At 41.9% G+C, this 25886-nt stretch overlaps 1 protein-coding gene across 1 annotated transcript in view; it reads left to right on the top strand.

The window, feature by feature from the left end:
* Window positions 1-25886, top strand: part of EXOC4 (exocyst complex component 4) — a 737356-nt gene that overhangs the window by 571841 nt on the left and 139629 nt on the right. The window contains exon 12 of the mRNA XM_008150517.3: window positions 16247-16383. Coding sequence (XP_008148739.2) covers window positions 16247-16383 — 137 coding nt within the window. The remainder of the gene's footprint in view (window positions 1-16246; window positions 16384-25886) is intronic.

The following is a 25886-nucleotide window of genomic DNA, read 5'->3' as shown; positions in this document are numbered from 1 at the left end:
CCGTTTATCTTCACGATGGCAAAACTCTTCCTCTGACATGGTCCTGCCCACCTTACATGTCTTTGTGCCACAGTCCTCAGTGAACCCCAAGCCCAGATTTTTACCATGGACCCAAACCTGCCCTTCCCTCCATCCTTCTCATCCCCAGTGAGTCAGTCATTAATTTCTGAGTCTCTCCCTCTGTTTCTGCCTCCCTTCCTCTTCTCCTTCCTCCTCCTCATTATTTTTATTCTTTGTAAGAGCAGGCCTCTGGGGCCAGACGCACTAGCTTTGCATCTGGCTCCACTAATCTTGAGTTGTGTTACCCTCGCTTATTACCAAGCTTTTTCTGCCTCAGGTTTATCATCTGTCAAGGGGACATAATAATATCATCTACCTCATAGAGTTATAATGGGGATTATATATGCCAATTATTTTTAAAGCACCTACAATAACACCTGGCATATAGTAAGCAAGTATGCATCTTTATTTAATAAAATAAACTCTCCTAGCTGTTATCCAGCCCTTACCTACTTCGTATTATGAGGTAGAGTTCAAGACTGAAAGAAGAATAGCAAAAGGAACACATGAAAATATTAAAGGGGAAGACTGGCCTGGCATTGTCACACAGGAATGGGAAACATTGTCACACGAACCGGAAACGTAACACTGGAATGGAAGCAGGAAAAGGGTTAATGAGATGAAATGGAGGAAGGGTGGAGCTAAGGCAAGTTGGCACATCAATAAAAAAACAGTTCTGTTTCTGAATAATCCGCTAAGATTAAAAAATATAAAATGTAACTTTTTAATATTTTATTGCAAATGTATACACCAGGAAAGTAGAGGGATACTTTATAAATGCATAGAAATTTTCCATTTTGACTTAGGCAATTAAACCAATTTTGATCCTCATTCTAGGCAGAAATTTCATTGTCACATCCTGCAGGTACTTAGGCTGCATCAGATTTGTATTGAACGAGAGACGTGTATCCATAGCTGTGGAAAAGCAAGCCCAGAAGCCACAGTGCCATTTGTCTGACCATCTGGAAATCTCTAGTGATCTAAGCACTTAATTTTACCCTCATTTTTTGAACAAAAGGGAGACAATAAAAGAAGAAAATGGACAGCAGGAACATCCTACTGTTCATTTTCAAAAAATCTTAGTGATAAAAGGAGCAGAGAGTTTAAAAGAAAAGAGATGAGAAACCATTAAAATGATTTGAATGCTCTGCCTGTATTTTGCAGTAAGCGCTATTGTTTTCAGTTACATGGGAACTGTGGTAATTTTATGAATCATTAGAGTTTTCTTTCCAAATTATATCTGCGTCTTCTTAAAGTGCCTCCTAGGTTTCCACAGTAAGAGGCTGTTGAACAATTTCATTATTCCATTTAGTACTTTTGAGTTTTGTATTAATTTTGCATTTTAAAAAATGTTATACTTACATCGAAAAGATAAAATCATGGCATCTGAATCCTGGTGTACTTCATTTTTCCTACTTTTTAAAACATATCAGCCCTAGTCATTTTGGCTCAGTGAATAGAGCATCAGCCTGCGACTGAAGGGTCCTGGGTTCGATTCTGGTCAAGGGCACATGCCCAGGTTGTGGGCCCAATCCCCAATAGGGGGCATGCAGGAAGCATCCCATCAATGATTCTCTCTCATCATTGATGTTTCTATTCTCTCTCCTCCCTTCCTCTCTGAAATCAATAAAAATATATTTTTAAATAAATAAAAATAAAACATAGCAGCTTCTCACTATTCTCACCCTCAGTCTAATGAGAGACTCTAGAATAAATATGAAGCCCTCATTTGGTAGAAGGACAATGTTCCCATTAAAAGCAAAACCTTCCCCCAAAACTGAAAGCCATCACAACCATTGAACATTGTTCTTTGGCTTATATGTCTTATCAGGCATAGTGACCTGCAAAAAATGTACTCTGTTAATGACACCGAACACACCTTCCTAGAGTGGTCCCCCAAGCCGGCCCACCGACCCGGGCCAGCCAGCCCAACAGGATCCACAGGAAATGGGTGAAGTCAGTAGAGACCGTGTGTGTGTGTGTGTGTGTGTGTGTGTGTGTGTGTGTGTGTTCTAGTTTACTTTCTTGGGAAAGGTGGTACTTTTATTACTAATTTTCCTCCTATTTTTGGTATTAAAATAGTCATACTTTTATCATACTAGTACATTGATAAAACAATGGGATTGAAGGTGCTCTGGTTTTGTTTCGTTTTATTTTAAGCATCATAATTTGCGAAATAAAAGTTGGGTGTATGTTGGTCCATTTATTTTTCCTGGTCGGTGAAATCCTGAAGTCTGGAAATCGTTGTATTGTGGTGGCTGTATCCTTCCCGGTGGCGTGGGCGCTTCCTGTGTGAAGAGACTGTTAGGAAGACATGCATCAAAGCCTCCGGAGCCCGATTTTGAACCACCAGCTCTTCTTGGACTCGGGAGAGGAGTGCGTTCTTGGGCAGTATGTGGGTGGTTCTGTTCCTGTCACACAGACGTTGGCAGGATGCCACTGAGTTTGCTTCTCAGCTTGCGCTATGGTAATTTCTAATTTCATACGGGCCTGTCTCTGCACCAATAACGTGCTTTCATAGCTAAGATCTAGGAAAGGTAGTGTGACGGACTCAGCTCCTAACCTTGGGGAAATGAGTTAAAGCCCTACTTGGCCTTATGGTGGGCAGGATGGAGATGTCACCATGGTTGATGAAGGGTGTCACATCTTTCGTGAATAAAGAAAGGGAGAGTAATTTGTTCCATATCCCCAAGGCAGGTGGTGTTTGGAACCATTTGATTTTTGCCCAGTGGTGCGCACTATTTTTCTCAGCATGCCAAAGTCATGGAGCACTTAACTTGATTCCTAGAAAGAGCTGAAATGGTGGGTTTACAAGGACCAGTTTTGTCAAGAACAAGCTCTACTTTTTAAAATTCATTAGCTCTTGCCTGGCCGGTGTGGCCCAGGGGTTGAGCGTTGATCCATGAACCAGGAGATCACGGTTTGATTCCCGGTCAGGGCACATGTCTGAGTTGGGAGTTGCGGGCTGGATTCCCAGTAGGGGGCAGCCAATCAATGATTCTCTCTCATCACTGATGTTTCTATCCCTCGCTCCCTCTCCCTTCTCTCTGAAATTAATAAAAACATATTTTAATAAATAAATAAAATAAAAGCCGTTAGCTCTTCTCAAAATTTGCTGTCCCTCCCGATCTTTAACAAGCTTCCCCTTGTGCGTGCACGTTTGCCCTCTCTCTCTCCCGCTCCTCCCCAAACAGCTCCAGATGTGCTGCTTTCCTGGAGGACTCTGGATCTCACCCCTGAGGGGTGCGAGTAACTGAGGCTGAAACGATGTGGGGGAAACTTGTCAGCATAATTGATGATTATATGGTGTGAGCCTCCAAAGACAGGTGAGCTGCACAGAGAGGAGCAAACGTGTGTGTGGTGTGCCTCTCCCACGGGCCCAGCCCCACGTCCTCTTCTGACACGTTGATTTATAGATCTGTGGCTCTTCCCTAATGAATCGTGCCCCCGCGTGGGTCACTGGGGCCTCCTGCTGAGGGGACCTTGCCTTTGCCAGCAAAAGGAAGAACCGTAGAGGCTCTGCTTCGTGAATTTCCAGATTTGTTTGTTTATTGGCACTAAGTGGAGTGGCTGAGGACATGTGATCTTTAAAAGGACAAAATAAGCCCATAAAATGCTGGAATAATACCTTTACATCAAGAGAGGGGTTTCTGTGAAGGCAGATGCTTTGCGGCGTTACAGAACCTCGTCAGAGTGGAATGAGAATTTGAGGAACATGGAGAAATGCAGGCATCTGGGACCACCTATGATGGCAGCTTTGTGTTCTAGAGTTCTTTAAGAACCTCTATTTCTGAATGCTATTCTTATTCCTTGAAACTGCTTTAGGTGTCAGACTTGCTCAAATATAGGAATGATAATGACTGCTCTACTTTCTGCAATCTGCTGGGGTATCGATGAGATATTTGCAAAGCACTCTGCATTCTCAGGAGAAAGGGTGTTAGAAAATGCTATGGTGATATTGTTAGCAGGGCATGGAAAATTATGCAAAAACTATTCCAGAAATATGAACCTGAGAAAGATTGAATTACAGCCTGAGCCTGTATGGCCATCTTCTGTCCAAAGTCCAGTCATTTTGTCTTAGGTCTCAGTTCTGGGTAAGGGAAGGGACTGGGGTATCAGGAAATTGGGAAGAGAGGAGCACTGGCTGGTGTGGAACTGTCATTAAAGAGTCTCTCGGCTGCCGGCGCTGGAGTGGCCTGCGTGGCCAGGACAGCCTGGTGAGCAGAGGGCGGGCCCAACCTCACTTCCTCTCCTGACTCCATCCTGCCTATCGCTGCATTACTTCGCACCTTCCTTTCACGGGCAGGTGTCTCAAATGGGTGTCTCTCTTCCCTCACCACACACTCCCTTCACAGCTTCCTGTAAACCTGGTTCTGCTGTCACCAAAACCACCGCCAAAACTGAAGGTCACAGTGACCTTCCAGAATCACTCATCATTCACTTGACCACACTGTACCTGGAAAAGGCTAACTCAGTGGTCGGCAAACTGCGGCTCGCGAGCCACATGCGGCTCGCAAGCCGAGGTTTGCCGTTCTGTTGACTAATGAGTTTGCAGACCACTGGGCTAACTCATCACTCACTGTTTCTGTGTTTCTGCTAGAAGCAACAAAAGATTCGGGCTGCCCGAGTTCAAATCCTGGATGAACTGATTATGTGACCTTGGACAACTCTTTGATCTCTTAGTACTTCTATTTCCTCAACTGTAAAATAGGGATAATTGTACCCACCTTATACATGTTAAATTAAATTTATAGGGCGTTAAATAAGATAATGCATATAAAGCACTTAGACCTATATTGTATGGCACACTTCGTTATAATTGTGGATTTCCAGATGTAGCATAATGGTAGTGCCTGGTACATAGTAGGTACTCAGTAAATATTGGATAGATTGACAGATGAATGACAGGTAGTTTATTCTAATATTCACATGTCTACTATACTATAAATGCTATTGATAGTAAATATAAATGCTATTCATAATTACAGGTACACTCAATATAAGAAAAAGGAAATAATGATACTTGGATATTTTATCTTTACTAATCAAGTCAACAAGCGGTTAGAATTTGATTACCTTTGAAGACCTGTTTCCTATAAGGTCATCTATATTTGTGTGTGTGTGTTTTCATGCCTTTTAACTCCTATACTGCTTTCTTTATTAGTTTTCTTTGAGCAAATTATGTGTTTTAAAAAACAACTTATATTAAAAAAGTATTTTTTAAAATGTATGTATAGCTAGACTATAAAGCTTAGACTATTATTAGGCCATTTGCACAGAAAGACAATATTTAGAAAGATATAGCTGAGACATAAAATTCTAGGGAGTAAGTCCTCCATTGGAATTCTTCCCTCTAAAGAATCCAAGGAGTAAGTCCTCCATTTGAGTCCTTTTCTCAAGATTCCAGGGAGTAAGTCCTCCATTGGAGGTCTTTCCACAACATTATAGGAGTAAGTTCTCTGTTAGAGTTCTTCTTTCTACAAACTTCCAGGAGTAAGTTCTCTGTTGGAATTCTTTATTTCCATAAGATTCCATGGAATAAGTACTCTATTGGAGTTCTTCTTTCCACAAGATTCCAGGAGTAAGTCCTCCATTGAAGTTATTTCCACATGATTCCAGGAGTAAGTCCTCCGTTGGAGTTCTTCTTTCCATGTTGGAGGACTCTGTGTCTGGGATGTTCCTTAAAAGTCAGATGCCCTTCGGTAGACCTTCTTTTCCTTGAAACTCTTCTACCTTACCTTTTATTTTGTTTTGTTTTCTTGATTTCTGTTTTGTCTTTGACCCCACTCTTTTTTTCTGTTGAACCCTTTTTTCCTCCTGTCATTAATGTCCAAGCCACCCTAGACTATTGTTGGGGCCTCAGTCAATCCTCTTGTTTGAACGCTCACTTCTCTAATTCACCCCTACGTAAACCTGATAAAATCATTCTTCATCTAACACCATTTTCCCAGGAGGAGGCACAGTATGGGGTATTAAAGAGAACACAGAAATGGTCATCAAAAGGCCTGAATTCATCTTTCTTGTTTTCAAATCTCTCTCTTTTTTATCTTGCTGCTTTTAAGATTTTTCTGTTTATCACTGGTTTTCAACAATTTGATTATAATGTGATTTGCTATATTAAATCTTTATATATCATGTTCCATCACATCTGCAAACCTGTACAAGCTGGCTTCCTCACATTAGTGATGCTAAGATTGACCTCTGGAAGAGGTTGTGACCATCTGATCCCCCCGTTGGGCAGTTACAGTTTTCCTCACGTGACCAGAAAGTCATCTGGCCGGTGTAACCTTGCCATTACAAAATTGTTCATTTCCTATCAACTTTCATCTGTTTGTCTGAGCACTAGTTGATAATTTTTACCCGAATCAACTATTCTCTTTGGGGCTCCAAAACGATTTTCTGGTTCTGTTATTTCTCCTACGTGTCTTTGCTGGCAGTCTTCCTTAAAGAGCTTTCACTATTTAGTAATTGCGAAATAAAGATCCTTCTGGAAAGACAGAGTAAATGCCTAATTCTTTCTCTTTATTTATTAATTCTCAAAGAGGAATTTGATTAATGAGTTTGTTTGGTTTTTTGCTTTTTCTGTGCATTGATTTTTTTTCATATTTTTAAAATAAATATGATCACCTGCAATAATTTATTCTGTTTGATACTCTAAGCATCATCTCTGGCCAGAGGGAGCTGGGTTTAGTTTTTAGACCGGGATTCTAGATTTTGAAGTATCCTAAACTAGCTATGTATCTCTGATAGGCCCTAAGTATTTGACTTAGGTGTTTTTCTTTTGTTAAAACTGAAGAATTAGACTAGATAGCAAGAGTTACTTCCAGCTCTAGAATTAGGATTCTGAGCTCCACTACCTAACACCCTGGTCTGTTTCTCTCCATCTGCACCTGTCATTCACACCATCCACAGGCTGGCTCCCAAGTCCTCAACAGGAATCCCCTCTTGTAGCCACTCTGGTCCCCTGTTTGCTCATCCTTACTCCCAGCCTGTGCATATACCTTTTATCTTGCCTAAAACACCTCTTCTCTTCCTCTCCATGTATCCCAACCTCACCCATCCTCCCGTCCACAGTTCAGGCTCTCACACCCTTTTACTCCTATTCTATATTGTCTGTTGCACTTAACTTGCAACTTCTCTTGGAATATTACTTGTTTGTTGTTCAAAATGATATTCTGTTTCATTATCAACTAGATTATCATCACCCCCTGGAAAAAGAGACCATATTTTCAACCAAGAACATTGCCTGTAACAAAAGAAGTACTATAGCAATTCTTATACTTTTTAGTATAGTAATTATTATATTTTTCAGTCCCCCCTAACATGTAGTACTGTGTATTTTGCTGAATAGCAACCTCAAGGTCTTTTGAAATATGTGATATATGGTGTGTGTGTGTGTGTGTGTGTGTGTGTGTGTCAGTTGGGGCCCTGCAGTTGGGCATATGCCTTACAAGTGCTAATGTGCACCTACCTGTTCATTGATTTATTTCCACTCTCTGGGTCCCATTATACATCAAGGGGAATTGATCACTTGGATATAGAGTTGCATTGATTTGAAATATGTAAGTCAACAAATATTTCTTTTATTACCTCATATTATGGAAACAAAGATGCCCCCTGGGATCTTATTGCCTAATTATACACAACTGTTGCACACTTCTTTCCCTTTCCTGCTATTTTGTTTTGAATATGAGATCACAAATCCCTAAAGAAACTTCCTAACATACCAGCTGTGCTTATCAGATATGTTAGGGATAGAGTTTATTCAACCAGAAATAATCCTCTACCTAAAATGTTAAAAATATATTATTAGTAATTTACTTTACATACATTTTCCAAGTTTTTAATTAGGAAATAAAATTTTTAAATTGATTTTTAGAGAAAGAAGAAGGGAAAGGGAGAGGGAGAGAAGCATCGATGAGAGAGCAAAACATTGATCAGCTGCCTCCTGCATATTCTCTGCCAGGAATCCAGCCTGCAACCAGGCATGGGCGCTGGCCAGGAATCAAACCAGCAACCTTCCAGTGCACAGGACGACGCCCAACCAACTGAGCCACACTGGCCAGGTGGCAAATAAATTTTATAATTACTTACGTGAATTCTAAAGGGATACAGTTTTCCTAACTGCACAAAATTTTTGACTCACATATTCTTTGTTAAGCCTATGCATAAATTTTCCCTGACTATTTAGGCTGCTGAACAGAGCTTCAGAATGTATTCCCCTGTTGGTTGTATGAATATATTTGTCCTTTTGACAGTGGGACCTTTTGAAATGATCTTCCTTCAATTTGAGTGGTTTATCTAGGGATTAGTGATACCAGATTGGATTAGTTTGTGTGTTTTCTTGTTGGAAAAGGGGAAAAGAGGGATATTAAAAATATTTAGGTACTATGTATGTGTATGTTATAGAAGAACCTCCAAGATCTAGCTTCTGTCTGCCTTCCTCAGCTTGCCATCCTGATGTAAACACACACACACACACACACACACACACACACACCCTTCACCCAGCCTGAAAGAACCACTTGCAAATCCTGAATCCCAGGCCATGTCATGCTTATGCTGCTGCATTACTTGAGTGCTTCTTCTCCCATCATTTTAATCTACAAGTTGCTGTTTGTCTTTCAGGACTCATTCAATGACAACATCCTCTTTCTCACCACTCCTCCACCTTCCACTACAGCCCAGTGAACTCTCTCCTCCCCAGCCCTCCACTGGCCGAGGTACAGATGCTGGAGTAGCACTGTGACACTTCATTGTCCTGCTAACATCTGAGGGCAGCAATCTTGTCTCATCTGGCTTTTTGTTGCCTAAGGTACCCCAATACTTGGCACAGAGACAATATTATTTAATAAATATGTATTAATCAATTAGTTCAATTCCCTGCTCTTTCTCCAAATAAATTCTGAACCTCTTGCACTTTTTATTTAGTGGCCTATAATAGTGTTGCCAACAGTACTGCTACATCTTCACATCTTAAATATATACGACAAGAGAAAGCATTATAATAAAATAATCATACACTTACAGATGGTTTGCTCAGACACATTTTGAAACTGGTGCCAATTCATTTGTATTATGGTTGGACATAAATTGTTCAAAATTGATATTTAACATGCACAGGTGTAACCACCAGCCAGATGTCTCTCCCTCCCCTAGCAAAGGTGAAAAGAACCAAAGGGAAGGGGGTGAGAGGTGTTTTAGGTGTTTCTAACAGGAGGACCTAATAGGGGCTAGGGAGAGTCTTCCCCCAGAAAGGAGTGTTTAGTTGTAACCTGAAAGATAAGAAAAAATACTCTAGCCCTGGTCTGTGTGGTTCAGTGGTTAGAGCATCAGCCTGCATCTGGGTTCCTGCCAGAGGCAACCAATCAATATTATCAATGTTTCTCTCTCTCTCTCTCTCTCTCTCTCTCTCTCTCTCTCTCTCTCTCTCTTGCCCTCCCTCCCTTCCTCATTTCCACTCACTCTAAAAATCAATGGAAAAAATATCCTCGGGTGAGAATTAATAAAAAGAAAAAATGCTCTAGAAAAGCAAAACAAGGGACAGAAGTTTGCAGGCAAGTATAAGGCCCTGCAAGGGGAGGAAGAACTGAAGAAGCCCAGGTAGCCAGGTCTTAGAGGGGCAAGAAGTGGTAGGCAAAGAGGCTGGAGGGTAGACAGGAGCCCTGTCATGAAGGCCTTATGGGCCCTAGTGCATGAAAGAGCTGTAAATTGGTGAGAAATAGAATCAGATATAATTTTACATTTTTTTCCTTTGATATTAAAATTACAAACTGTGAAGTGCACAAATCTTAAGAGCAAAGAGTTTTTATATATGTTTTTACTTATGCAACAGCTGCCCAAGCAAGATATTTTCAGCACCTGGAAGGTTCTCTCCTTCCCATCAGGACTGGCCCCTCCACTATTCTGACTTCTGTCCCCAGGGATTACTTTTACCTTTTTCTTGAACTACAATAATAATAACAAAGCCATGTTACTTACACTCAGCCTGTGGTCTGTGAGACATCCCTGGTTGTCAAGTGTACCAGCAGTTCGTCCATTTCATCTCTGTGCTGCATTCCAATGTATGCATTCACCTCCACTTATTTACCCATTCAATTATTGATGGCCATGAGGATCGCTTTTATTCTTACTATTGGTTATTTTAAGTAACACATCTGTGAATATTGTGTTCATGTTTTTGCTGGACGTCAGCACTCACTTCTGCGGGAGATACAGCTTTGTAAAAGGCCTCTGCCTGTGCGGGGGCGGGTGACGGAGGAGAGTGGAAGGCCAGTTCCGCAGGCAAGGACCCCTGGGAACAGCCTTTCACCAGCGGGCTCTGAGAAAGCAAGCACCTTCAGAGCATTCCCAATGTCACACACATCAAAATGGAGATGAGAAACAGCAGATTTCCTTCTGGCTTTTGTCAGTAGTCTTTGTTCGTTACTATTTTCCTAATTGAGGTAAAATTGGTATGTAACGTTATGTAACTTTCAGGTATCCAACATTATAATTTGGTGTTTGTTACACTACAAAGTGATCACCGCCGTAAGACTGGAGTTAGCATTGTTTACAGCTTGCTAATTGGGCGGACAATATGGTATGGCACAAGTTTTGCAAATTATAGTTGATTATGTAACAAGAAACAGAAACATTATTGTCAGCATCAGACGTGCAGGTAGCCCCTTGCTCCACAATTGCTGTGTGTGTGTGTGTGGTAGTGGGTGTGTCTGAAGTGATGGATGATTTATTTGTTTCTTTCAAATGCTGCCTAAAGCAGTTTCCCAGAACCCTCAGTTCTTTGCAGCATCTCTGAGCCATCCCTGCTCCAGGGGTAAAACAGCACAAATACAGAGCTGGCATGGCCCAAACTTGTGTTTTTTTCCTGAATTGTGAATTTATTTATGTGTTAAATCTTTAAAATGATCATGTTTAGTTGAATATATGTGTGTGTATAGATACACACACACATACACATATACTGTATGTGTGTATATATATATATGTATGTATACACACACACACACACACACACACACACACTAAGGGCCCAGTGCATGAATTCGTGCACCTTGAAAGGAACTGTGGGTTGCAAGGCTGCGGTGGGCATAGGCGCGGTCTCGGCCTATCCTCCGCGCCCCGCCCGGCCCTTCCCGCCACAGGCCCTGGTACTGTCTGCCAGCAGCCCCGCTCCTGCCACCACCACTCCCACGTGCTGACCCACTCACACCCACTGATGGTGCGGAGCGATTGGGGCCAGCACCAGCAGCGGGTGCAAGTGGCAGCAGGTGTGAGCACCAGGTGAGACCACAGCACATGGGAGCAAAGAATTTTCAGTAACCACCAGAGGCTTGCCCCGATGACAGTGACTGGTGCCCTGCCTTGGTCTGGCGCCCCTGTTCACCTGCTCCACCATCCTGCCACGGCTGATGCCCACCATATTCTGCACTCTGCCACCTACTGCCGATGCCCACCATGTTCTGCTCATGACCCCTGGTGATCAGTGCATGTCATAGCAACCAGTTGTTTGGTTGTTCCGCCGTTCAGTCTATTTGCATATTAGGGTTTTATATATATAGATATACTAGAGGCCTGGTGCACGGAATTTGTGCACTCGGGGTTGGGGAGGAGGTCCCTCAGCCTGTCCCGCACCCTCTCACAGTCCGGGAGCCCTCGGGGGATGTTCGACTGATGGCCTGCAGTCGGACATCCTTAGCATTGCCACAGAGGCAGGAGAGGCTCCTGCCACTGCCGCGCGCTTGCCAGCCATGAGCCCGGCTTCTGGTGCACTGACCACCAGGGGCAGCTCCTGCATTGAGTGTCTGCCCCCTGGTGGTCAGTGTGCGTCATAGTGACCAGTCATTCGGTTGATTTGCATATTAGCCTTTTATTATATAGGATATGGTTGACATTATAGGAAATAATACAGCCTTTTATTATATAGGATATGGTTGACATTATAGAAAAATCCAAGACCTTCCGTGACAATCAGTGTTCAGTGTTCATTTGGAAATTGAGACCCAGTAATGTGTACTGAAGAGGCTGTGGTCTGATTCCACCTGACCAAGTCAGGGTTTTAACCCACTACCTGCCTTCTAGTTTTACTCTACATCTATGTTTTTATCCTGTTCCGAATGTGCTATGTATTTGCATTAATTCATCTAATAAACATTTATAGAACACCAGCAATATGCCAGAAGCCTTGCTAGTTGGTAGTAGAGATACAAGGTATAGTCGCTGATCAAAGAATTTATAGACTAGCAGCAGAGACAGTTAAGTAAGTGACCCAGCGGTTGTCATATCCCACTTGGGACTTGAGATAAAATTATACTCACGGTGCTCTGGTAGCACAGAAGAGGGGCATTTAAATCAGAGCAGGTAACCCTTGAGCCGCCTCATCAAGGATGAGGGGCATGAGCTAGGAAGGGCATACCCAGCATGGAGATTGGGAACCCCAAAGGCACAGAGGCAGGAGTAGCCTGGTGCCATCATTCCTGACTAGCAGACTGGGATGGTTGGAGCCCAGGGTAGCCATGCTCAGGGGGGCTGGAGAGAAGGCTAGAGTGGGAGGCAGGAGATCAACCAAAGAACTTGTATGCATGTATGTACTAGTATAACCCATGGACACAGACAGTAGGGTGGCGAAGGCCTGCGGCAGGGCATGGAGGCAGGCTAAAAGGAGTCAATGGGGGAAAGGGGACATATGTAATACTTTCGTCAATAAAGATTTAATTACAAAAACAAAAACACACAAAGCTGGGTGTGTAGGAAAGGGTGTAGTCTGAGGACGAGACTGGATTCTCCCCTGTTCCCACCTAGACTCCGTGTGTCCACAAGCTTGTCATCTGGCCTAGTGTCCTCATCAGTATGACCAGAGAACTGGGGAGAGTTGTCCCCAAACCATGTTCTGGAAACATTGTCCTGGTAGATGCGAAAAGATATGCTATGAAAAATGGTGCTTTACTTACATTGTTAGGAGAAGTGTGACTACCACATCCTCCTCTAAGATTCACCATGGCATCAGCATGTTAAGTTTCCAGTCTTCCAGTGAAGAAACCACTTCAAGTTTCTCTAACTCAGCATTTGTCAAGTTATTTGAACTTAGAGCCAATTTCCTATAATACCACTGCCTGTATCATGCTGCAGAGCCCCATTTTAGCAAAAAATGAACAAGGCCTCAAAGATCCACATGTCTTCATTTAGTTAGTTATTCCATTTTTGAAAGAGCTGGTCACACACCCTCTTTGTGTTTTAGATTGCTTGTATATCCCTGTGAGAAACTTTGGTTGTTATTATTTCATAGCATCAGCTATCCTGGGAATTTTTTTTTTTCATTTGCTCATTTTTCATGTCATGCCCAGACTTGATTACCTGGTAATAAGTCGCAAGAAATGAAAATTGAGTTGTTTCTGTTTAAATATCAATCATTTATTATACATTTAATAGAAATTACAATGAATAAAATCAGGGTCTCACTTATTAGAATTCATTCAATAGAGGCAGATACCGAAATTAATAATGAATCAATGAATCATTTGTGATACTAAAGAGATCATATAATAAAAACAGAACTGACCTTGTTAGAAATCTGATATTTTCAACATTTATCTGTCAGAGCCACTGATTTGGAAATTATTACAAATTCTTGAAAAATGGAACTTTTTTCCCTTGTAAAAATACCCATCATTTGGCAAACGAGCGTCATTTTCCTTGAGGAGAATGTAGTGACTGGCTACCCAGAGTGCTGCATGACAAGGTAAACCAAGCAAATAGCTGGAAAATTGTCTGTAATCACAGAGCATCACAATGGTTGGTGAGCACAACCACTCACATTAACCATGGCATTCTCACTACTTCCTCCTGTAGGTCCTGTTTACCCCACATCCTAATCTGCAGGCATTGGTCCTCTGTGCCTGCATCTCCCTTCCACTCCCACTGTCATCCGCACAGTGCTGGTCACCCGATATTTGGGATAAATATAGACCAAACTGATCCACTCCGAGAGGTGTGTCTGGCACCCTCACATGCGACAGTCGGGGTTTATTGGTGTGCGTTACTGTTAGTCCCGTTTCTTTTATTAGTAGTATTGTCCTGAAGATCCTGAGAAATTATAAGCAAGTAGCAGCCGGGGAGGGTGGGAGCTGGATGAAAGGAGGAGAATGCCAGGCTTGCTTGTGAGAAATTGGTAATCTGGTCAGGCAGCCCCAGCACACCTGGGAGGCCTGGAACAATTACAGTGTTTATTTCCCAGAGCAGAAGCGCCAGGGCACCCAGTGAATACTCGAGTGATGAGGGCCAGTAGATTAGCGGCGCCATCACATTATCCTCGGTTATTAGAAGAGTAAATTGAGTCATAAGAAAGGAAGAGGTTACCCAAACCTGCCCCGAGTTGATTACCAATGGCATAATTGAAAGGAGAGCCAGGCCCTGTCCCTCAACAATCTGCGCCATCTCCCCCGCTCATCTTGCCCTCGCTCATCTTCCCGCAGAGCTCTGGGTTTTAAACTGGCTTTGTCAGGAAGGCTGAGCTGCACTCTCCTTTGTTAATTGCTGTCCACATGTTGTAGGATATCCTGAGTTCTGAAGCAGGATGAGGATTTTAGATTCTTCTTAGCAGCGTGGGGACATGTAGCTAAGCAGAATCAATTCCTGTCACTCACACACAAATACAGAGAAAGGGGATTATGGATCAGGGGAATCTGCAGTGTTTTAATCTTAAAATCAATACAGAAAAGGAAGTTGAACTTGTGGGGATTCTATAGAGATGGTAATTTTGTTTGCCTTACGGGATATAACTGTTCTTCCTTTTCTCCTTCTGGTTATTTTACTTTGGGGGAGGTTAGAGGGAGAAAGAAAGGGGAAAAAGACAAGAAATCCCTAAAAGCAAATAATCTTGAATAAACATACACTTGTAAACACGTAACAAGCTGATCCTCCATTGTGTAGAAAAAAAGCTGCATACTTTTATCCATTCTTTTTATTTTTAGAAGAAAAAGAAAGTTAACCAAAACCCTGTACCCCACTGTCTGCATTTAAGCATAATAAAATGCCTTTGATTCTTTCATGGGTCACTGTCAGACTGGAAAAAAAAAATTGTTTTTTCAATGTTTACTTTATGGCCAAGTCTACCGTAGCCTATGCAATTCTATCTGATTAAATGGGTATTCAACAAACCATTTATTGACCAAAGGATTCCAAGCTGCTAAGCATGTGATTAGTATTTACCCCAGTGTAATTCTGCTCCTTTTGAAAGATGAACTAATGGTTTAAATAACTCGGTCTTTTCTTAAAGGGTGAGAAATTACGGACTATGCCTCTTTTCAGACATAACACTGGTTTACTGCAGAGTACTCCCTGTCTCTATGTCGGAGTCTGTTTGGACATTGCTTCTACAGTGGCAACAACAGCAGCAAATACTGTGATCTCATGAGAAAACGATGGGGCTACAGGCATAACTCAGGTCTAGCCGGGAGGCAGAACCGTGTAGTTAAAAGAGCAAAGCCTGGAGCCTTTGCTTTGTGTACTACCTGTGTCTAAGCCTGTTTGTGCATCTTTAAACTAGGGATGAATACAGGATTCACCCAGTAGTAGGCGTGTTGGGAGGATTACGTGAGGTGAAGCATGTCGAACCCTAGCACTGTACCTTGCAAGAACCCAATAAATGTTCATGATCATCATGATCATTATGTGTCTCAGGTGAGATAACATATGCCATGTATGTAAAAACATTCTAGAGGCAGGAAAGCACAATACAAATGGTCGTTGTTATTCTTAATAGATTGATGGTTTTGAAACTTTAAAAATAAGTCAAGGAAGGCTTTTTCTTTGTGCTGCCGGCCATAGGTCCCTCATCTCAAAGTACAGACCTGGAGGTGATAAATTAGGCCCCACTGAATATGTATTCACTTTCTGAAAAGCCACAGAGACAGCTCTGACTGCCCAGAATTCCATGAAATCAATTTGAAAATCCCTATCCTGTGTCCTTTCACAGAAAACACTTTCTCAGATCTTGGGAAGACCAGCTCTATGTAAGATATTTATTTTGTTGTCATTTTTAATCAGTATTTTTAAATGCCCTCCCAGTTTCCTTGAGTGTTTGAAATAATTGCATTATTTCAGCCTTCTTTCCTTGTCCTACCTATAACTTGAGTAAAAAAAAAACACAACGACTCCTGAGTCTGTGTCCTCTCTGTGTCCTTGGCAGAGCACAATCATTGTGGAGAAGACGGTGCAGGACCTCCTGAATCTGATGCATGACTTGAGCGCGTACTCAGATCAGTTCCTCAACATGGTGTGCGTGAAGCTCCAGGAGTACAAGGACACCTGCGCGGCGGCCTACAGGTGAGTGCTGTTGGGACCTAGCAGTGCCACTGGCAGCCTGACCTTTGTCTGGTTGGTGCGGCTCCTTCAGAGCCTCACTCGGAGGAGAGGACCACTTGTGAGTTGGTCAAGGGGCCTGCGGAGAACATGTGCCACAGAAAGTCTCCTGGATGCTGTCGTCATCCCACAGAGGGACAGAGCCACTGAGGGCTGCCATCCGTGGCTTAGAAGAGGTGTCAGCCTTGATTTCCATGAAAGCTTAGAACCCTAAGATTCATCTTCCTTGAGGAGATTCCAGAACTTGATTAGCACATCACGTGATTCTAAACGATCTTTAAAGTAAAGCAATTTCAAACTCATAGGAACGCTTAATAATCTATAATATGATTTCCTTTTAGTTCTTTCAAATGTGTTCCTCTTACTGTTTGATCTATAGCCTTCCTACTGTCATAAAAAGACAGTTACACTGTTTTTAGCATCAGCAGAAATGAAAAACCATTGTTATGAACTTGAAAACCTTTAGTTTTTCCCTCTAATTTCTTTTCTCGGGGTTCAAAAATCTCTTTGAGCTCGTGGAAAGGATCATAGCACTTCTCATGAAAAGCTAATTATAGGAGCAAATTATGATCTGGTTGACAAGACCTAACACAATTAGGGGAGAAAGGAATGTATAATAAAATACTACATTGTGTATGATATATAATTAAGCCTAGGCAGGTAAAGTACAGTACATAATCAGGTACTACTTGTGCAGTACAGAATATAAGAGCAGAGGGAATGAAAGAGAGAAAGGGTGATTGGAGTCTGGAAAGATTTCACAGACGATGAGCTGTGTGCTGGGCCTGAGAAAGACAAACACGATGTAAGAAGTTGCAAAGAATAAGTTAGGGCTTTGCAGGGGTGGAGAGGAAGCACAGCGCAGTTGCCTGGTATTCAGCGGGGGGATGGAAGGAGGTTTGAATGGAACAGATGTCCTAGTAGAAGGTTGTGAGAGGTAATATTTAATAGGAAAAGTAAGACCAAATGACAAAGGGTCTTAAAAGGTAAGACTTGAACATTTAGATGTTGTATAGTAGACGATAAGGAGCCATTATAAGTGAGCCAGGAAGCAGTGGTCAGAAAGATGAATCTGGCCGAAGAGTATACAACTTCGATTAAAACTTCACCACCTTCCACAGTAAGTAATGTTTATCCACAGAACATCAACCAATTAAAGAAAAGAACCCAGCCACCTCGCTGAGAGATGCGCTTCCAAAGATATTTTACTTTATTTGTTTAAAAGTGATTCATAAAATTATATTTGCCTTTAAATCATACAAATAATCAGTAATTATTCTATAATCAATTGTGTACTAAATAATAATTATAATGGCAATTCAAACAAAAAATGTTAAAATTTAGTCTTGTGGTAGCAGAAAATTTTAATTTATCTTAGATTTTAATTTGTACAAACAGTTTTTTGGCAGAACACCACAATAGAGTAATCAATAAGATACTCTCAAGCATAAATATATATTTCTAATGGATGAAATTCAGTGAGGAACTAAAATAGAAATAATAATTCCAAGAGAAAAGTGAACAATACCAACTGTCAAAGAGGATCTTATTCGAATATAGTTTATGTATATAATGGTGGATATCAAATCCCTATGGTGTTGATATTCCACTGGGTACACTTAAAATAGTGCTTTTAAAGTGTCACTATTTATAATATTAAACAAAGCATATTCTTTGCTACCATTTAAGTTCATACTGAAAGATATTAAATATCAAAATTTTTAAATGTGGGGAGGAGAATATCATTTTTCCAAAATTCCTTTAACTGGTATACAAATACAAATTTTAAAAGCCACTGTTCATCATTAGTTCTCTCTGATTGGAATTTCTAGGCCACAGAGTTATATTTTCAGCTTTACAAAACCCAGCTCCAAAGTGATTGTACCAACGTCACATCAACCAAATGAGACTCAAATAGCATATTTTAAATATTAAAACAAAATATTAAAAAAATAAAACCTTTAAAATTGGTTGCATTTTAATAACATTGTTTTAAATTTACTGTCAAGTTTGTCTTTAACCTCCATTGAATTTTAAGTTTTTTTTTTAAAAAAAGCAAATCATATCCTCTTTCTGCTTATATTTCATTATGGCTAACCAATAATTCTAACAAATAATAATGCTGATGAATATTAATTATAATGGAGAAGTTACATAACCTGCCCAAGATAAGGTAAAGTTGATTCTAGAATCTAAATACCACTGATCACCATTTATATTATTGTTGTTCTTGTGATTTTTTTTTAAAATAAATTTTTATTGATTTCAGAGAGGAAGGGCATGGGAGAGATAGAAGCATCAATGATGAGAGAGAATCATTGATCGGCTGCCTCCTGCACACTCCCTACTGGGGATTGAGCCCTCAACCCGGGCATGTGCCCTTGAACCTGGGACCCTTCAGTCCATAAGCTGACACTCTATCCACTGAGCCAAACTGTCTAGGGCTGTTCTTGTGATTTAGAAAGAAGTTTTTTTAACGTCATACAGCTTGGCATCTTACTGGCTGTAGATCTTTTCCTTGTCATTCATGATCCTGCCTCTCAGTATGTCACCTGGTGGAAAGGTCTCCACATCCACAAAGCAGGCTGGTCCTTTTGAGCAATTTCTTGTTTTGAAATGATGTCCCCCTATCCATTGTGCATAGACCTTTTCTCCTGGAGTGATTCCAAATTAGTTTAATCCTTATACATGAAAACCCTTCATATATGTGAGGTTGGCTATCAGGGTCCATATTGTTTTTCCACCCCCGCCCCTACCCCAGACTGAACATTCTCGGTTTCTCATAAACCATCCCAGTCTTCTTTTTCTCTTGCCCGCTAGCCTGGCTTGCCTGGCTTAAAATGGAGAACTGCACACTGAGCCTAGCATCCAGGTGTGCTCTTTGTACTTCAGCAGCACCATCACCTCCCCTGTGCAGGACCCAATGCTGGACACAGTGCTTCTTACATCCTGTCATTACGTTTGTCAGCTACTGATTGAGCGTTTACCAGACCCAAGACACATGTGAGTGTGTGGGGACAGCAGAGTCAATCAGTCACAGATTATACCTTTAATGAGCTTATATTCTTGATAGAGGATAGAAAGGGAAATAGGGGACAAAGAAAGGGGACATGTGTATATCCACAGCATTAACTTATAACAGAAAATACAGTCAGATGTTCCAGGAGGAAGAAATTACCTGAGGAGGACAAGAAAGGCTGGAGGGGGGACGTGAAGGAGGCCTTGTGAAGGAAAAGGAAGACATGACTTAGGCTTAAGGAGCTGAAGGAAGAAAGGAACCAGAGAGATGTCAAGGAGGTGGGGAAGAGTAAAAAAAAAAAAAAAAGGAAGAACAAATGATGAATTTGGAGCTTTGAAAAGGAAGGCTGAGCCAAAATGGTAGAGGATCTTGAGTGCCAGGAACTTGACCTAAATGAGGTGGGAGTTGGTGAAGGTGAGTGGGCGGGGAGTACCAGGTGCTTTAGGGAGATTCTCCTGAGCTTTGTATAAGATGGATCAGATGGCAAGTGTGTGGAGGTAGAAGAGGGGCAGTGAGTGCCTGAACCAGAGGAGAGGCCGGGTAGGGACAGAGAGCTCAAGAATCATTAAGGAGGTAAATTTGAGGGGCATGGCCACTGCTTGGCTGGAAAGGGTAGGAACTGATGTAAGAAGAAATAGTTGAAATTAGCCTTATTTTTTTATGCTGTATTTGTAGGGATTTTTTTTTACCTCAAATTCAAGATCTCACATTTACCCATTAAATTTAATGTTACTTTTAGCTTGTCATTTTAATCTATTGAGATATTTTTGAATTCTCATTCTGTCATCAGAAAAATCTTAGCTATTCCTCCAAATTTCATGTCAATCTTGATTTTATAAGCAATCTTCTGGTTCCTTTATATATCATTTTTAAAAATGTTCTTTAGGACAGGGCTAAATTAAGAATTTGGGGCCATATCTCTCGAGACTTCCTTTGAGATCCACATCCACATATCACTCAGTACTCCAGGAGCTCATGGGTAACTCAGAAGGAGGCTCTGGAGCCTAAATTTGAATACCAGCTTTTCTACTTTTTAGTTCTATGACCTTGAACAAATTACTCAGCCTCTCTGTGCCTTAATTTTCTCATCTGCAAAAAGGAGATAATAGCTCTTCCTTCATGGAGTAGTTTTGAAAATGTCAATCTTTTAGAATTGTTTTTAGCAAAATATTAAGCTCCCCCAAAATGATTAGCTGCTATTTTGATAATGACTACCACTGATGACTGTACTGCCTTATATTTTATTATCTGCCCTATAAGAGAGGTTAGATTTCTTGCTGGTCATCGCCAAGTCCCAATCCTTTTAACGTAGCTAACCCTCCCTCCTGTCTCCCCAAGATGGGCAGGTACAAGCTAGCAATGGTGTTTGAGCAGGAACCCTCCCATCCCTTCACTTTGGGACCCACTGCTCCCTGTCCTGCCAGACCTGTGTTAAGAACTCTCATCTTGGACAGCCTACAAATTACCCTTGGAAAGAAGGTTTCTTGACCTTGAGCCATATATACTATTTATTCATTCAAGTCAGTGAATTACCTGGTTAGGAAAGGAACAAAGTCATGTGACTTACTCATTGTGAGGTCTTCCTGGCACCGAGTGAGTGCCACTTCCTCCTTGTTCACACACCATGTTTAATAGTCCGCTCTAGAATTTTGCCTATAATTCTAAACTCTCCCAATTTCTGTAATTTACCTTCGTTTCTTCTATGAACATGATGGGTTTGTTTGTTTTTTGTTTGTTTGTTTGTTTTTGTCATTTTGTGTGCTATTTTATATAGGAGAAAGAATTGTGTGTTTCTATTTGAAGAAAACTGTTTAGAAAAAAAGGGAAAATATTGACATAGGAGACAAAGGGTAACTTGTAGAACTAATGCTTTGGCAATGAGTAGGGTGGACGTAGTGAGTAAGTCCAGTGATTGGCTTGAGGCAGGAACATGGGTGGTGGTGTTCACCATGGTATGTCCTTCTTACAGGAATTGAGGTATTTCTCTTCATATCTATTTCAACATTTGGTCCATACAGTGCAACTATATCTCTAGTATATACTCCTTCCAGGATCATGGCCATGGCTTTTGGTTCTTGATATATCGTGGCCATCAAGTGTTTGTTGATCCCTTCCCCTGGGAGGCTAGTATGGCACTTTGGTGACCTTCTTAGCCAGATTCTCTGGAATGGTGCCACTAAGAGACCATCCCATATACAGGGTAATATCTGCAGTGATCTCCCACAGTTTATGAATTACAGCCTAGGATGAATTATCTTGGGGCTGGGAAAAGTAATTCTGTGAAGCTTTGAGGGGAAGAAATAGAATATTATTTATATGGTTGTTATACAACAGTGTGCACACACATACGCACACAGCCTGTTGTCTCTTCCTTAATCAGGTTTTCACACCAGTGGGAAAGCGTTTTCTCATCGTATGAGTCTGAAGACACAAAGTGTCCTTACTTCCTCTGTCCTCCTGGGTTGCCCTCCCCCGGATTGGCACCTGCTGAGGAGTAATTAGGGCAGTCCTAATTTGGACAGCCAAATCCTGATTACAGTGAGAGGAAAAACAGGAAATGTTCTAGTTTGGCTGCCAGCAAATGACTGACTGAAATAGCAAGCCATATACAATTCAAATGATCCAAAATGATATAACACTGGGGAAGGAGGAAGGGAGCTGGAAACATTGCAGTCGGATTCTTTCGCAGCAGATAACTTTTACAGAAATGATCAAATCCATAAGCTTACAATGCCCTCTGCTGAGAGCTGGCTGGTTTTCCAAGTTCACCGAGTTTGCCACGAGAACCTGGGCATCCACTGGCATTTAGAGGTCGGAGAGGCCAGAAACAGCTCACCTTTCCAGGAGCACCTCACCCTGGAGAGAAAGACTGTATATGTAATGATACCCTGCTACATGCTCTGGAGAAAGAGAGGTTCCCTAAAAGGGAAATGAGGACCCCCACATCTTTTCCTTAATTAGCCACACCCCCTGTAGCTTAAGGAACACACATCTGAGGGTTGTCTTCTGCGCTGTTAGCATCAGGCAGCTGGTCGATTAGTCAGCCTGTCCCAAGCTGAGCGCCTCTCTCCCTGTGCTGCCCTCTTTGTCCTGAGGCACAGCCAGCAGCTTGTGTCTCACAATAGTCATTTCAAGATTGAAAGTCACAATTTTTTGAAGTTTCTGTCTGTTCCAACTTAGCATTTGTTCATTAATAAAGATTGTGTTTGGCCTTTCTGCGTTGCATCCGGCCTGGTGGAGGATACAAATAAAGCATCTTCTGATCTTAGAGGCTTAACTGATATAAGACACAGCATGTTCCCATGTTCTGTTGGGAAAAGGCCCACCTTTCATCACTTCACGGAGGACCAAGGGCGCAGAGCTAAGGAGTGACACGGGGATACACTTGCGGTAGCTGATGGCAGAACCCAGGTGTGGCCCAGGCCTGCTCACCTTGCTGGCCCTCAGTCTGCTTGTTGAATGAATGAGGAAATTCCTGGCAGACTGAGCAGGATGAGCAGGCAGGGGGGTGGCATGTCCGTCGTGACGGCTGGGGAGAAGTCCAGAAATCCCAAAGACGAGGGCTGGCAGTGTGGTTGGGTGGGAATGTGAAGAACAGGGAGCTCTGAAAACTTGCCATATTCAGTAAAGGAGGACTATCAGAGGTTTGAGGAGACAGACGACCTCCTCCCTGACCCAAGTGGAGGGGTGAAGAAGGTGGTGGCCTCGTCGTGCTGTAGCAGAGACTAGACACCAGGGCTGTGATGGCTTCCTGTGTAGCCACAGGCCAGGTCCTGCAGGAGTGAGAGCTGAGCTCGGTTGCCTTGCTACCTTTGCCAACAAACTAACTTTGAACTTCAAAAGAGCCGAGGGCACATGCCAGGGAAGCTGCCACCAGCTCCATGCCAGGTGCCTTCCAGTTTGCCTCTGTTTTCCAGGCGCCATCTCCAGAGTTATCAGACGTTCCCTAAGTTGGGATTATTGAGTAGAAACACACACCACCATAAGGCTCTCCGATGAGCATTGAGCGTGATATAAAAGATAACTTGATGTTTCTCTGCTCTTTTCCTGTTTATTCTGCTCCTTCTTACCTTAAGGGATATTTTGGTTTTGAATTTACGTTTATTTTGTCCTGTTTTGTTTTAATCAGCAGCATAGTGCCGGCTCTTATTTATTTCTCTCTCGTTGTCATTACGACCGTGTTGCTGGACATTGCGCTGCATTGAGCCTGCTGCAGGTCATCGTTCACACTCGAAAACCCACACCAGCAGCTTCATTTGGACCAGCTTTGCCCAGGGTTCATTTGTCTCGCTTGGCTCCTAGCTTTTGAAGTGTCTGAAAGTAAACATCATGCCCTGGAAACAGTTGAATCCAATTAGCCCCACCTGCCCCTGGTTGTTTACCTAATGAAAGCCTCGGCACCCCAGCTGTGTCCGGGGACCAGGCACACTTGCACGTCCCAACTGTTCCAGAGAGGAAGCAACGCACATCAGAGCCAGTCGGCACCAACAGATGTTTTCCGAATGAAATTTACTCAGCTGTGTCTGGAGGGTGGGCCCTCTCATGGCAGCCTTATCACCTGTTCCAAGAGGTATACCTATTTTCCTCTTCCTCCTGGGAGGAGGTACAAATAGTTACACAGATGGCTCTGTCTGTGGCCCATTGAGCTGTGAATTAATTAGCAGATTATGGTTCTGGTAGTGGTAATTAACCCTACTCTTCTTGTGGAATAATTGTTAGAGATTTAGCTCTACTTTTTTAGGCTATTTGGATATGTCCTGGAATTTTGTAGCCCACACAATCTAGTTTAGCCCAAAATTATAAACCAATAAATGCAATTGGTCAGGATGGAAACTTGCCATTTGAATGAAAAATTTCCTTTAGGGTAATTGTATGTTGCTAATCAATGCCAGTATTTTAAATTGGAATATTGGGAATTGCATTTGGAATTGATGTTCATTCCCGTATGAATTAATAATATATTGTTGAGGGCACTATATAGGTAGCATGTTAGTTAATTTGGATTACATTTTTTAATAAGACAGGATCAATGAATATTACTGAAGGCAGTAATAAAGTACTTGAATTATTGAATTCTTCCAAAGTCTTCCAAAAAATACATAAGTAAATAATGTGAGTGCCTTTAACATAGTTCCCACTAAGCTAATTTTTTCATTCCAGCTAGAGCTAAAGTGAAAAATTCTAGGTCCCCAAATGTGCAATACCATCTCACACCTCTAGAGCCAAACTGTTTACTGACTCCCAGGGCTGAAGTGGGCCAGAAAGGATGGGCTCAATGCTTTAGAGGCTGGAAAACTGAGTTAGGTTTGGGCTTCGAATTCTGTGCAGCAGAATTTGACCTATAGTGTGAGTTTAAGAGGAAGTGAGCCACCCAGCCAAAGTTCTTTCTAGATATAGACACTGAATTTTAAATTTTATGTAATGTTCTTCTTTTGATTAAAAAAAAAACATTTTAAAATACTAGTATCAACACCGTTTATAGCTTACAGGATAAACAAAGTCAGCTGATGGGGCAGATTTGACTGACAGGCCATAGTTTGCCCAGCCCATCCTATGGGGCGAAGTTCTAACGGTGAAGTTGTAGGTGATAAGTATAAAAGGAGGGTTTTTTGTTCGATTGCTTTCCAAAGGGAGAGATTATTGAAGGCTGCTGATACAATCAACAAATTCTTCACGGAGAAAGTGAGACTTGGAGGAGACTTTCCAATAATCACCACGTGAAAGTAAGTGGTAGAAGGGAAGGCTTGTCAACAATCACTCAGTGGCTCATTTGTTTTTTGAGTCAGGATTTTTTTATGTTGGAATTTTTTCAGGGGCGGGGGAGGGTACACCTGTATTCATTAGTCTGATTTGTGTTGAATTCAGGGAGGTATGGTGAGAGCCAGGCAGAGCCATCTGTGATTTGGTCCAATGCCAGTGGCTTGATAGCTCACCCAAGTCATTTAGTGCAGAGCTCAGGGCTAAAGGAAAACCTCGAAATTGGTTTTAGTTTAATGTATTAGCTAGATTCCTAAAACTGAAGAGGGCTATTTTTATCTCCGGTTCAGTTCTTATACACTTTCCCAATACCGGGTATTGTGCTAAGTGCTGCAGGCACAAAATCTAATAAGAAATCAACTCTATCCTCAGAGAAGTCATCATTCAGTATGGGATCACAAATTGTAAGGAGGTGTAATAGGGCCAGTGAGAGTAGAGGTTCTGTGGAAGGGAGTGGTTCTCACCCTTGACTTCACATTGGAATCACCTGGGAAACTTTTACAAATTCTGATACCTAGGTCTCATCCTCTGCAAGTCTCATTTACTTGGTCTTGGGTGTGGTCCAGATTATCCCAATGTGCAGTCAGTCACGATAGAAAGCCTCTGGTATAAGGGTGATGAGGCTCAAAGGAGAGGACTCAGCTGTCCTAAGGGAAGAGCCAAGGTAATCCTGATCAGTAGAGGCAAGTAA

The sequence above is a fragment of the Eptesicus fuscus genome, chromosome 14, assembly GCF_027574615.1.
Source record: "Eptesicus fuscus isolate TK198812 chromosome 14, DD_ASM_mEF_20220401, whole genome shotgun sequence".
Classification (NCBI taxonomy): domain Eukaryota; kingdom Metazoa; phylum Chordata; class Mammalia; order Chiroptera; family Vespertilionidae; genus Eptesicus; species Eptesicus fuscus.
This window is presented reverse-complemented; position numbering and strand designations above follow the sequence as displayed.